The following is a 15,058-nucleotide window of genomic DNA, read 5'->3' as shown; positions in this document are numbered from 1 at the left end:
TCTGATAGTTTTAGGTTTTATGTTTAGGTATGTGATTCATCTTAACATTTATATACGGTGCAAAGTTGACTCAGGTTCACTTTTTTTAATATGGATATCTAATTATTTCAGCATTGTTTTTTGAAAAGACTATTTTCCCTGAGTTGCCTTTGCATGTCTGTCAAAAATCAGCTGTCTCCTTTCTATTCCACTGACCTGTAGATCTTTCTTTATGCCAATACCACACTGTCTAGTTATATAATGTCTTAAAATCAGGTCATCTTAATTGACCTAATTAACCTAATTAATCAGATAATTAATCAGCATTAATCCTCTAAGTTTGATTGTCTTCTTCAAAACAGTTTTTGCTCTTTCTGGTTCTTTGGATTTCCATGTGAACTTTGGAATCAGCTTTTCAATTTCTACAGAACAACAAAAAAAAGAGACCCTGCTGGAATTCTGATAGGGACAGAGAGAAGGGGAAAGTAGGTAATTAAACAGTTAATCCCGCTCAGGGACTGTAGGGCTTCCCTGGTGGCTCAGACAGTAAAGAGTCCGCCTGCAATGTGGGAGACCTGGGTTCCATCCAGGTAAGATCTCCTGGAGAAGGGAACAGCTACCACCCACTCCAGTATTACTGCCTCGAGAATTCGATGGACAGAGGAGCCTGGTAGGCTACAGTCTACCAGGCTAGATTTGGACATGACTGAGTGACTTTCACTTTTCAGGGGACTGTAAGTAAAGCAAAGAGTATGGGAGACCCCCAAAAGTTAACGATCACTCAAGAAAGCAGGTTTGCTTAACCACAAAACCAAGAAGGCTTGCTTAGCAACAAAACCATGGAGCAGGAGCATGAGACACACCCTACAGCAATGAGACTACAAGAGTGGGGGCGCGAGACCCGCATCCTGCCCAGTGAGCTAATGACTCCTAAGCACCCCTCTGCTTGCACCAAAAATAAAAGTCTAAGAAAAAAGTGACAGTATACTAAAACCTGAAATGACTTACAATTTTTAGCATATGTTACTACCTTTTTGCTCATTTCCACTGTGCCATGACAAGTCCCAGCTTGACCATGTAGCAACAAGAAAAACTCCCCTGCCCAACCTGGAGGAGCTGATAAGGGAAGCATGATATCTACTCAAGAATGAGGAAGAAGGTGGTCTTTCAACTCCTTCCCACTTCTCCTGTGATTATAAAACTGTAGCCCACTAAGTTCTTGGCACATGCCACCCTCTTGCTGGCCCATCTGTAAGCCTCACAAGCATCCTATTCTCATAAATCACTTCTTACCTATCACTTTGCCTCTCACTGGATTCTTTCTGTGCTGCGACATCAAGGATCAGAGTTCCCTGAAGCCCCCTGAAATGCCACCAAATCATTTCAATCTGAGTGATATTGAGTTGAATTTATTAACACATATCATTTTGAGGAAAACTGGTATCTTAGCAATACTGAGTTTTCCACCCCATGAACATGGTGTGTCTCTCCATTTATTTAGCTCTTTTTAAATTTTTCTCAGCAGTATTCTGGGATTTCCAGTTTACAGGGCTCCTTACAAACTTTTGTCAGATTTATTCCTAAGTATTTCATAGTTTGATGCTATATAAATTTGGTGCTTTAAAATTTTTTTTCAGTTTCTGATGATTCACTGCTAACACATAAAAAATGCAAATGATTTTTTGTATACTGATCTTGCAACCTGCAACTTTACTAGAGCCACTTATCAGTTCTGGTAGCTTTTTCAAAGACTCCATCTGATTTTGTAATACACAGATGAGCACGTCTGTGAATAGACAATTTTACTTCTTCCTTTCCAATGTGGATGCCTTTATTTTATTTTTCCTTGCCTGAGTGCACTGGCTAGAACCTCTAGTACAATGATGAACAGAAATAATGAGAACAGACATTCCTGTCTTGCTCCTGAAATCAAGGGGAAAGTATTCAGTCTCTTACAATTAAGTATATTAGCTGTAGTTTTACATAGATCCCCTTTATTGGGTTAAGGAAGTTCCCTTCCTTTCCTATTTATTTGTTGAGGGTTTTTTTTTTTTTTAATCAGAATAGACTTTAGATTTTTCAACTCTGTGCAGACAGTTGTTGATTCCTCTCTCCTGCTCTAAGCCCTGAGATCCTGTTTATCTTGCTCACACCCTGCTCAGGAGGATCTCATTGGTTTTCTGTAAGAGACTCCTGCTTCATCATGCCAGGGTAGATAACTGGATTTTGTCAAATGCTTCTTCTGCACCTACTGAGATGATCTTACGATTTTGCTTTTTTAGTTTGCTAATATGGTGAATTACTACACTGACTGATTTTCAAGTGCTTACCCCTTGCATTCTTGGGGTAAACCCTACTTGGTCATTTTATATCATCCTTTTTATATATTGCTGAATGAAACTGGCAAAAATTGTGTTTAGAATTTTAACACCTACAGGGATTTCCCTGGTGGTCTAGTTAAGAATCCGCCTGCCAAGTCAGGGGACATGGGTTCGATCCCTGGTCTGGGAACTAAGATCCCACAAGCCTCAGGGCAACTAAGCCACAACTACTGAGCCCACGCACCACAACTACTGAAGCCCACGCGCCCTGGAGCCCATGCTCCGCAACAAGAGAAGCCATGGCAACGAGAAACCCATGGACCACAAGTAGCAAAAGCCCACACACAGCAACAAAGACCCAGTATGGCCAAAAATTAATAGATAAAAAGAATTTTAGCATCTACATTCAGGAGGGATCTTGGTCTTTAGTTTTCTCTCCTTGCAGTATCTGTCTGGTTTTAGTATCAGGATAATGCAACTCTTACAGAATGACTTGGGAAGTGTTCTCTTCAAGTTTCTGGAGGAGCTAAGGTAGAACTGGTATTACTTCTTCCCTGAATGTCTGATAGAATTTACCAGGGAAGCCATCTGGGCCTGAACAGGCACTATTCCCAGCCCCATGTGAAAATCCCACACTGCTTCCCTAATGCTTTTTCTCAAGTGTTTCTTAGCTTCAGGGAGTTCCGTTGCTGATCAGTTCCCAGCTCAACCCTTGACAGGAGTGGAGAGGAACTCTACAGATCTCTACTCTTCTCTCCGTGCACCTCTCTTCTCCAGGACCCTGTCCTGCAAACCCTAGCTGCTTTCGTCTCCTGAACTCTCAGCTCCATCTCCTCAGCTCAGAGAGTCTGTCTGGCTCTGCCTGGCTCCCTCCGTGCCATGGCCTGAAGACGCTCTCACGGCAGTGAGTGGAGGCAACTGTCGTGCTCACCCCCCTCTTCCCTGTGGTGTAAGAAGATCCTTGGTCACTGTCCCCGGTTCCTGGCACACAGTTCCTAAAACACTTGGAATTTCCCGAGTGACAAGGTGACAGGCAGGTCTTCTGTTCTGATGAGTTAGGGACTCTTGGCAGGTCCCTAACTAACTTCAGGATGAGGGCCGCTTGCAGAAAGAACAAGCCTTGATTTGATGCTTGGAACTTTCAGCCTCATCCCACAAATCTGGGGAGCAGAAATTGAGCTAATCACCATCAGCCAAGATTTGATCAATCACACCTATGTGATTAAAACTGCACTAAAAAGTCCCTAAATGTTGAGATCTGGAGACCTTCTCTGACGGTGAACACATCAAGGCCCTAGGAGGGTGGAGCACCCAGAGAGGGCGTGGAGGTTCTAAACCACCCCTGCCTGCCAGAGCCTGGCTTTGCGTCTTATCTGCACAACTATTCTTGAGTTGTATCCTTTACAGTAAACTTAGAAAGCTTCCCCAACGGTGCAGTGGGTAAAGAATCCACCTGCAGCGCAGGAGACACAGGAGATGTGGGTTCAATCTCTAGACTGGGAAGATCCCTTGGAGGAGGAAATGGCAACCCACTCCAGTATTCTTGTCTGGAGAATCCCATGGACAGAGGAGCCTAGTGGGCTACAGTCCCTGGGGATACAAACAGTCAGACAAATAATAAACCAGCAAAGGCAAGTAACATGTTTTTTTAAGTTTTAAGACCCATTCTACCAAGGTATTGAACCTGAGGAGGGTGTCATAAGAACCCTTGATTTACAGTCGGTCAGTCAGAAGAATGGGTGGCCCAGGACTTGCAACTGGCACAGGAAGTAGGTGAAATCTCACAGGACTAAGTCCCTCCCTCACTGGTGGGATCTGACACCTAACTCCAGATACATAGTGTCAGAACTGAACTGAGTTCTTGGACACCTGGGTGGTATGTAGAGAACTGGGAAGGTAGTGTTGAGGGGGGCAGGAAAAAAAAAACAACAACGAATATTTGGTGTCAAGATGGAAAAAACCCTCATTGCTCACCTCTCAAGAGATCGCTGTCCTTCACTGACTAAAGTTCAGGGCTGCAAGTATTTTGTCCATTTTTCAATTGTTTCAGTCAGGAAAGTAAAGAGTCCCTGTTGCTCTAACCTGGTCAAAAGGGGAAATCCTCCAGCACACGTCTTCACCCGCACTCCACAGGCCTCCTGTACCCACGCCCATCAAGGGGGCGTACACTGGACTTGTCTGATTGTGTGTACATGACTTACAAAACCCAGAGTAAAGTTTATCTCTGTGTCATCAGCCCTTGCCCAGAGGCCTGGCCCACCAGGGAATCTCAGGAAGTGTTGCCGGATGGCCACATGCTTGCACACAAGCCCTGGGCCAAAATCGAAGGTGCTCCAGTGCCAGGAAGAAAGGCCAAGGCTTCATACCAGGATGTCAAAAAAAAAAAATTCTTTACTAGCCAAGAGATGTGGGGAATTGGTCTTCCCCTAATGACAGTAACAGGGGAGCCCAAATTAGGAAGTATTTTGATAAAAGGGACGAACGCTGCGGGAAACTGCAAGGAGAATAACGTGCAGTTTCAACAACTTCTTTGCTTCATCCTTCTCTGAGGACCTAAACATTTTTCTAGTTGGTAAATGGGGAATTTCCTAGGAATCTCTTCAAACGATAGGAGATTAATAATCTTAGTCTTCTAAGCTTTTACTTAATTTTAGATGCTTTCTTTTTATCATCCCTTGGGGATATTAATCTCTCAAATAACACTGACACTTAAAAACAAGCTTTTCTCTCTCACTCTCCTTTTTTTTAACGAAGGATGGGAGAAAACATCTACAGTTCTATCCTGACTATCCTAGCCATAACCAGATCTTGATGAACAGAAACGGTATGTGAGATGTGAGGAATAAATCAATTCCTAGACACATTTTATAGGACTTTCCTAAATTAGGTCATGACAACTTTAAAGGTCAGATAAAGGCAAAAACACTTTCATTCTTAGTACTGAGGCATCATTCAGCTCCTTACAGTCAGCTCTGAAACTTCCCCATCAACAATAAAGCTCAAGGTCAGAACTTCGGTAAAAAACTAAAAGAGAGACGGAACTGTCATGTAAGTAAGATTAAGAAAAACATGACTCTGCCTATCGTTGGAGGACACTGATGGCCAGGGTTAAAGTCCTGCTGTATTTTTTAAAGAGCAAGAAAAGGTAGCTTGACAGGTGTAATATTCCATTTCTATAAAGGAAAAGCGAAAAGTGAAAGTATGAGTCACTCAGTCATCTCTTTGCAATCCCGTGGACTGCAGCTGGCCAGGCTCCCCTGCCCATGGGATTTTCCAGGCAAGAATATTGGAGAGGGTTGAGGCTCTCACCAAAGACCCCGACCCACCACAGTACAGGCAATCAGAGCAGATATATTTTCACCAGGAGGAAAGTCTCAAGCATAGCAATAACTATGTCACTGTCTTGCTTCAAATCCTTCCAGAAGGTCTGCAATGTCCACAGAGTTAAAAAACAAAAACAAACAAACAAACAAACCCATGACTATGGAGTACAATTACAGGCTCTTCATAACCTGTAAACCTACACACCACAAGAACACGTTCTCTTCCCACAGAGCATATGTTCTTGTCCAAAGTTTCCCAAGGTTCATATGTCAATTAAGTTTGGACACAAAGGATCGAGGGGAGTTTAAAGGGATTCCTTATTGAGGGCCCCGCCAAGCTTTTAACTTGTTGCCATGCACCATCCAGCTCCCAGAATTTCCCATGAACACATCAGCGGACCAGCCACTTCAAACCTGCCTCCTCTCTAAACGCCACCCTCTTCTGTCCACCTCCTCCTGCACATCAGGAAGGACACTGCTCTGTACTTGCCGTCTCCCCTTACTGCTCTTCCCCCCTCAGCTCCTGGGGACCTGGCTTCTGCCTCCGTCACACCACAGACTCCAGTTCTCTAACGAGGCAGCTGGTCTCAGGTCCCTTGACCAGTGTCCCCAGTGCCCCGCTCATACCTTACCCCAGCCCTCTTGGCTTAGCTCACTACTTCTTTTGAAAATTAAAAATACCAAAAGAGGGCCTTCCCTCGTGGTCCAGTGGTTAAGAATCTGCCTTGCAATGCAGGAATGGAGGAGGGGGCATGGGTTCAATCCGTGTTCACAGAACTAAGATCCCACAAGCCGCAGAGCAACTATGCCTGAATGTTGCAACTATGCCTGAATGTTGCAACTACTGAGTTCACACATCGTAACTAGAGTCCGCGCATCGCAATGAAAGATCCTGCATGACACAAGGAAGCGCCTTCATGCCGCAACTAAGGTCTGATACAGCCAAAAAAACTCACAAAACTACAGAAAGACAAAAACATACAATAAAAAAACACTTATTCCTGTTAATCAGGACAACGACTACACTATCCTAATAATGTCACATTTACTTCAAGTCTTTTTCTTTTTCAAAGAACAAATAAACAATGAGGTGTCCATTGATTTCTAATGACAAAATGATCCCCCTCCTCCTCTCCCCAAAGACAAGCACCGCACAGCGCACCCCACATCCTTTAAGAGTCCACTTTTAGATTTCTACACGCAGACGTATGTATTCACGAACAGTAAAGATCGTTACGTTTTACAAAATACTCAGCACAATGACATTGTACAATAAGTATAATTTACCAACTTTTTCACTCAATGAGATCTACCCACACTGACATTCAGCTGAGTAAGATCTACGAATGTGGATTTCACTGATCTGTCCAAATGGATCCTCTTGCTTCTCCTGAGCCCTCCAGTTACGGAAACCAGGTCCTGTCTCTAAGTGCTCCACGTGTATTATCTTTGCTTCTCCCAACAACCCACTAAGAAGACGCTCCCAATGCCCACAGCTGGCCCAAGGCAGGGATGAGCTTTACCAGCTGGGCCAAGTCTAAGGCTGTGCCCTTCACTGCTGTGCGAAGCTGCCCTCTTACGTCAATAGCCAAAGGAGCACCTTCCATGCCAGGTGTTTAGCTCGTATCATGTCTCTTAAGCCTTTGAGCCACCTCGGGTGCCAAGTACAAATAAAAATCCTCATTTTAGAAGTGAAGAAACTCAGACTAGAGAAGGCGCTAGAGCTTTAGTGTGAACCATAACTATCCAGCCATCAGAGTCCAGATTCTTAGCCACTGGGCTAAGCGTCACATTTACTTTTAAAAAAAAAATCAAGAGTTGAAGATGAGCAAGATGGGCTGGTGTGAGACAGTGACAGACCTGAATGCCCAGGTCGGGAGCATCGGTGGACTGGGTGCGCGGCGTCAGCCCAGCATCACTAGCCCCCGATCATACGGCGGCAGAGCAGCCTGGGAGCAGGGCAGGGTACTCACAGTCATGGACCTTATAGCAGTGCTTCTGCAAGCGCTTGATGTCGCACTCTTCCAGCACACCGTGAGTCATCAGCAGCTGCAGAAATCGCCGGTGGACATCGGTCATGATGCCCGTTCTCCTCGTGTTGCCCTGCATGGATGGAGGAACTAAAAAAGGAAGCAAAGGAAATCCAGTCACGTCCGAGCACACCAGAAGCGATGCTCCACGCTGTGTTCCAGTCTACAAGTTTGTGACAGTTTCTAGAATCAAGTTCATCACGCTGATTAGTACAAAGATGAAAAGGACACAAGTCAGGGACAAGGCACATCAGCACTGTGCAGAGGTAAGAAGCTTGAGCTTCCCTGGTGACTCAGTGGTAAAGAACCTGCCTGCCAATGCAGGAGACGTGGGTTCAATCCCTGGATTGGGAAGATCCCCTGGAGGAGGAAATGGAACCCTCCTCCAGTGTTTTTGCCTGGGAAATCCCATGGACAGAGGAGCCTCACAGGCTACCGTCTATTGGGTCACAAAAGAGTCAGACACAACTTAGCAACTAAACAACTGGTGAAAATAATGGACTCTGGAAGCAGCCAGAACGCCAGGTTTCACAGGTTGCTCCACCACACGGGTGCGTGAAATAGGGAAATGGACCCTCTACGTGCTTCAGTTTCTGATCTGTTAAGTGAAAAGGACAGAAACATCCTCCTTAGAATTACTATGAGGAAAAACGAACAAAGAACATAACAGCCTGTGACAACTATAAACGGAGTATAACCTTTAAAAATTGTGAATCACTCTGTTGTACCCCTGAAACTTAAAATATTGTGTAACAACTATACCTCAATTTAAAAAAATACATATAGGAGCCTGGGGGTAACAGTCTAAATGCTTGTAAAAAAAAAAAAAAAAAAGTTAGCTATTTTTACTAGTAGACAATTCTGAGTCTGAAAGTTGGCTCAACCTCCCACCAGGTCTATGGTTTGGGATAAATTTAGCTGAGGTCCCATTTCTCACTATAAAATTAGAATAACATTCACTGCTTAGAGAGATGAGAGGAAACAATAAGAGCTGGTTTCCCTCTCCTCTCCCACACCACTGATAAAACAACTGTTGTGCTAGGACTGCAGGGTGTTTTGAAAATCTCCTTGCTCTCTACTAAAACGCTATCTTTCCACAAACCACAAAGATCAGAGCTGATAAAAGGAGCCTTGATTTTAAAAAAAGCGCAAGTCTGATCTAAAGGCCTGCTTCTGCCACAGAGAGGTGGTGCGGTGCAGGGGTAAGACCTGGGGTTTAGAACTACACAAAGGGCTCCGAGACCAGTGCGTGCCAGACTCGCCTGATCTTAAGAATCACCCAACTCGTGCATTACAAATGCAGATCTCCAGGTCTTTTCTGGAAGTTCTGACTGCGGAGGGGCTTGGAATCCTGAGGTTTTAACATCCACTTCCCATGATGCCATGATCTCATCAGAAAGTCACTATTACCTTAGAGAAATATAACAGAAAAAACACAGATTTAGCTAATATGCTTAACCTCAGTCTTTTCATCTATAAAATAGGGATGATACCATCTCTAACACATACGATGAAGTTTAAATGAAATATGACTACCAAGGGTTTGTCAAGAACTAGCACCAGGAGATATGCAAAAAGGTTACTATTCTTTCTGACGGCATCATTGGCTGAGCCTCAGAACTAGGAAGACACACTATCTCACGACCAGCCCCTCTGCCTGCCTGCTAGCTACCCTCGAGTATATCTCACCAGCATCTCAATCTCAACCAATCCTAAACTGGACCCACCTTTTCCTTCCTCAACCCTTTTCCTCCCTGCAGTCCTCCTCCTTCCGGAATCACTGGTTCGGGTGTTACAGTCCACGCAGACATTCAGACACCACAGACCTGATCTTCAAACTCTGACCCTTCTCTTCTCTGGGGTTGACTCAGCTCCAGCCAGTGCTCAAGTCCGGCCAAGTGTATTTCCTATCATTAGGATAGAATATCTCATTCATTCATTCTATTTTTAGGTACTGTGTGTGCATGCTCAGTTGCTCAGCCATGTCTGACTCTTTGCAACCCCATGGACAGTAGCACGTCAGGCTCCTCTGTCCACAAGATCTCCCAGGCAAAATACTGGAGTGGGTTACCATTTCCTACTCCAGGGGATCTTTCCAACCAGGGATCGAACCCACGTCTCCTGCACTGACAGGTGGATTCTTTACCACTGAGCCACCTGGGAAGTCCGTTTTAGTACTGAGTACACCCTTAATTGTCAGTGGTTGTTCCAGGGACAAGAACAGAATATTCTGTGGACTTTTATCCTAGAGACTATGGAAACTCAGGTTCTCCAAATTAAGGGTCTTTAAATAGATGATGCAGCCAGGCTGTTAAATCAGATCAAAAACTTGCCAAATTGAATAATGAATAAAACCTAGCTATATGACATAGAAGTTACTTCTAAAACATAAGAATGCCAAAAAATTTACAGTAAAAGGATAGGAAAATACACACTCTGCCAACTAACCAAATATTAATATGACACAAAATAGACTTTAGGGCAGAAATTATTAATAGAGATAAAGATGGTCCCCATAAAATGATACAAAGGTTCGGTTCCAAAGAAGCTCTAACAATTTTAAATGTTTAAGCACCTAGTAACAGAGCCTCCAAACAGTTAAGGCAGAAATAATCAGACCTACAAAAATAAACACATAAATCCATAACTATAGTGGAAGATTTTAACATAGCCCTCTCAATCACTGATAAAATGAATAAAAAGAATCTGTAAGTTTATAGAAAAGACTTGTAAAACGCAGCAAAAAGCTTAATCCGATGGACATGCATAAAACACTGCACCCAACAGCAACAGAATACAGAATCTTTAAGCATACTCAGAATAATTTTGCAAACTGCCACATATGGGCCAGAAAGCAAGTCTCAGCAAACTGTAAAGGACTGGTCTCATTCAGAGTATGTTCTCTGACAGCAATGCAATACAGGTGGAAACCAGAAATGAAAACTAAAAAAGTTGTTTAGAATTTAAGAAACATACTCCTAAATAAGCCATTATTAAAGAGGAATTATTAATGGAAATTAGAAAATATTTTGAACTGAAAATAACAAAATATTACACACAGAAACCAGTAGAAGGAAACTAAAACAGAAGAAAGAAATTAATAGCCTTAAATTTTTATATATACTTGAGGAGGGAGGGCATGAAAATTAGTGAGTTAGACACCCATATCAAGAAGCTATAAAAATAATAACAGCAAATTAAATACAAAGAAAGTTAAAGAACGAAAAAACCAAAGACCAGAAATTAATGAAATAGAAAATAAGTACATATCTCAAAAGGTCAACAGAACTAAAATTAATTCTTTGAAAAAAATAATTAAGTGACAAACCTCTGACAAGATTTTTCAAGAAGAGAGATAAAATTTATAAATAAATAACATTTGGAATGAAAAAGGGAAACCAAATGCAGACATAAACGTTTTAAAAAGATATTATAGACAAATTAAAATAACCTGAATTTTAAATATGTATACAGTCATAGGAACTCATTCAAAATGAATGATTATTTTAAAACATAAACAATTTTATAACCATTATAGACATTTTATGGGAAATTTATCTTCCCACAAAGAAAACTTCAGGTCCCAATGGATTTATCAAGAAGTTCTACTAAGTATTCTAGAAACAAATAATTTCAAATGTTACACAAACTATCACAGAGCCGGAAAAAGAGCAAGCTGTCCCCAAAGCATCTGATAAGGCCGACATAAGTTGGGCACGGAAACCTACCAAAGACGTCAAAAGAAAGTAACATGAAAAGTTCAATATTTTTCATGAGCACAGATGCAGTAGGCCTAAACAAAAAAATTAACAAACCGAATCCAGCAACGCGAAAAGAATGATAGGTTGTGATCAAGCAAGGGTTTAACACTGAAAGTCAATCAAATGGCATCTGTCAATAATATCTCAATAAAGCTGGAGGGGTCAGGGGACAAAATCAATGTGAGCAACCTGGATTGGGAAGATCCCCCAGAGAAGGAAATGGCAACCCACTCCAGTACTCCTGCCTGGGAAATCCCATAGAGAGAGGAGCCTGGCAGTTCATGGGGTCGCAAAAGAGCTGGACATGACCTAGCAACTAAACAACAACATCAACAATCATATTAGTAGAATAAAGAAGAAAAAGCACACAATCATCCTAATAGATGCAGAAAATAATAGCTGATAAAATTCAACATTCATTCATATAGAAACTCTTAACAGACTTGGCATAAAAGGAAACTTCCTTTACTAAATGACATCTACAAAAACCACAGCACACAGAACACTTAAGGATGAAAAGTTAAAAGCAGTTACTTTATAATTCAAAGTGATCCAGTGTAACTGAATCAAAACAATTCCAATCAAAATCCTAACAGGCTTGGTGGGCTTGACTGTGTGTGATTTGACAAGATGATTCTAAAATGTATATGGAAAATGTAAACACAAAACGGCAAAGACATTCCTGGAGGACTTGTCATACCAGGTACCAAGACTTAATATACAGCTAGAGTAATGAATAAAGTGTGATAATAATAATAAAGTTGTGATAATAGTACAGAAATGGACAAACAAGGCCAATGGAACAGAACAGACAACTAAGGAATAGAAAAGGGTATATATATGGATACTTGGCATGCTGCAGAAATGGAACTTCAGGGAAAAGCACTTTTCAATGAAAGGTGCCAGGACAGCCCATTATACATACATGAACAAAATAAAAATAAAATTAGACACTTATTTCACAGTATCCACAAAAATCAATTCTTGAGGGTTAAGGTCATAAGAAAGGAACATTATAAAACTTTTAGACAACACAGGAGTTTGTCTTTAGGACCCAAAGGTAGGAAAGGGCTTCTTTAAAAAGATATGAAAAAAACAAACCATACAATACACTGATAAATCAACTGTTAAAATTAAGAACTTTGCTCACCAAAAACAGAAAGCAGGGGAGTCAGAAACAGAAGACAAGCTCAAACTAGAAGATATTTGAAACACATTTAAACCACAAAAGATCCATAATGAGATTTAACAAAAAAAAAACCTCTTACAAATCAGTAAGAGGAAGACAACTGGAGGAGAAAAATGAACATGGAGAATTTTATGAAGAGAATGCACAAGTGATTAATAAATTAAGATAAGAAAGGTTCAATCTGGCACCAGGCAAATAAGTGTTAAACCACAGTGACTAATGTCTTATCCATCATCAGACAGGCATACATTCTTAAAAATGGTTGAGGCTGAAACTTGCATCAACTGCTGGTAGAGTATAAGCCCTTCTAATTACTTCAGATGCTTATTTGATAACATTAGCAAATCTGATATCCCCACAAAACCACTCTTAGGTATATGCCTTACAGAAACTTTCACATTTACCTCAGGAAGTACGTTTATAAACTTCCTAAGGTAAAAGTAGCATGCTGTAACAGCAAAAATCCGGCAACAGTTTCAACTCAAGAATATCTACATAAAGGCATTTATAAACATACCATGGAATTCAAAGCAGCAATGAAGTAGAGCTACTCATGGCAATATGGATGCATCTCTTAGACGTAACATTATGTGCAAGAATCAACGCACAAAATATATATCTGGATCCCATTTATATAGAATCTAAAAACTAGCAAATCCGTACATTGCATGAATGAGACAATTCTAAAAACTACAAAGAAGAACAAGGGAATGATAACACAATATTCAGGGCAGTGGTTATCTTCCGGGAGGGAAGAAAAGAATTCAATGTAGGCTTTGAGAAAATGATAATGTTCTATTTCGTAACTAGGTGGTGGATGGTCATTGTACTTTTGTTCTTCAAACTTATAGTTGTGTGTTACTATCTTAATAAAAAAAAGAAAATGATATAAGTATGTTAAGGAAGAGCCAAAATTAATGCTAATAAGAAGGAAGAGGTACAGAACGGTATACAGCGCTATAATCTGGGGGCAAAGCAGGGGGGGAATAGAGGGTAAAAAACAGGCTTGTTTGTGCATTGAAGTCAGTTGCCTCTATGAAGGGGGCAGGGGTTAACCATGGATATGTATTACCTACCCATGTAATTTATAAATAGAAAAGTTTGTGGAATAAGAAAATCTCAAACACAACCATCTGTGCCAAGTGCCAGACACAGTGTAAATGCTTCATGTGCAGTCTCATTTCATCCTTGCCAGAATCTTATGAAGAAAGCATGAGCCTATTTTACAGATGAGGAACCTGAGGCTGAGAGGGTAGAAGGCAACAGAATTAGTAATGGAGACAGGGAGTGACCATACAAAAGCAGAGTTAGGAATTCTGACATCCTCGGTTCAAATATTCAAGAAATATGAGTGAACAATAAAATTATCATCCAGGTCCCTTCTCTGCAATTCTCAAATCGAACACACTCTCAAAACCAACTCTTTTAAGTTTGAAAACCTGATCTAACCTAAGGGGAGGTTATTTAGGGTTGTTGCTTAACCTCTATAATATATGTGTACATACGCATATATTTAGCTGTGAAAAAAGTATCTGATTACAAGACACTGCTCAAGACCCTGCTGAAGATATGACAGGACCTACAATGCATGTACATTACCTTTGGAAAACTCGAGAAATTCGGCATTCTGAACACATGTAGCCTCAGGGCTTTGAAATGAGGCGCTGCGCACTTGTACAAGGTAAGAAGTTCTGTACCCAAAATAGTAGGGAAGCACAGAGGCTGTCAACACTGAAAGCATGGTCAGTGGAAGGCCGTACTTATTCAGATTCGTCAATTTTGTATTTCGCTTTTACAGCTAATATTCTGATTTAAAGTATTTCTTCACCTAATATTACGACTTTAAAACGTCTGTCTCCGTGTAAGGGCCTAGCTTCCAGCCTGCCCCTCTCGGGGCCTCAGTTTCCCCACCAGGAACTGAGAAGCCCCAGGCCCCCGGACCCCGGCGACACACTGTGCCACACCACGGGACCGACCCCGGGGCCTGACCGCACCTGCTGCCCGCCCCTCGCCTTTCGAGGCGGCCGTTTTCTTTTCCCTTCAGCCTCCCGCCCGGACATCCAGATTACCCACCACAGCGCCCAAGCGCAGTCCACACAGACGACGACGAAGGCAGAAAGGAGGGTTCGGCCCCTCCTTCTAGGCGGAGCGAACGCGGATGTGGCGCTCCCATTGGTTGCCATCGCAGATCTAGCCCTCCCATAGGGTGACGCACTTCCGTTCTGCAGCCCGCGCCGTTGCCATGGTGTCGCGGGATCTGTCAATTAGGTCCGGAGTTAGAGCATCCTACGCGACTCTCTGTACCTTATGGGAAAGGGCTTCCTCTTCTCGTCCTCCGCCTTCCACCTCACAGTGGCACCCCCCGGCCCAAGAAGAGGAAGGAAAAGAGTGCTGTGTGCCCTACGTAGTGGGTTCGATTCCACGGGCACAACTTAATGCTCTCCTGGGGCAGTTT

General features: G+C 42.2%; 1 protein-coding gene across 3 annotated transcripts in view; it reads right to left on the bottom strand.

The window, feature by feature from the left end:
* NSMCE1 (NSE1 homolog, SMC5-SMC6 complex component) overlaps positions 1 to 14,713 on the bottom strand; it is a 35,251-nt gene extending 20,538 nt beyond the window's left edge. Inside the window, exons 1-2 of one of the 3 annotated variants that reach the window (XM_068968992.1) lie at positions 14,677 to 14,713; positions 7,597 to 7,743 (exon numbers count right to left, since the gene is read on the bottom strand). In XM_068968992.1, coding sequence (XP_068825093.1) covers positions 7,597 to 7,732 — 136 coding nt within the window. In that variant the 5' untranslated portion in view covers positions 7,733 to 7,743; positions 14,677 to 14,713. Of the gene's footprint in view, positions 1 to 7,596; positions 7,744 to 14,202; positions 14,286 to 14,597; positions 14,614 to 14,676 lie in introns of those variants that run through there. The other 2 variants (XM_068968994.1, XM_068968993.1) reach the window with 2 other exon arrangements.
* Positions 14,714 to 15,058: the final 345 nt, after the last annotated feature.

The sequence above is a fragment of the Capricornis sumatraensis genome, chromosome 3, assembly GCF_032405125.1.
Source record: "Capricornis sumatraensis isolate serow.1 chromosome 3, serow.2, whole genome shotgun sequence".
In the NCBI taxonomy this organism is placed as follows: Eukaryota; Metazoa; Chordata; class Mammalia; order Artiodactyla; family Bovidae; genus Capricornis; species Capricornis sumatraensis.
This window is presented reverse-complemented; position numbering and strand designations above follow the sequence as displayed.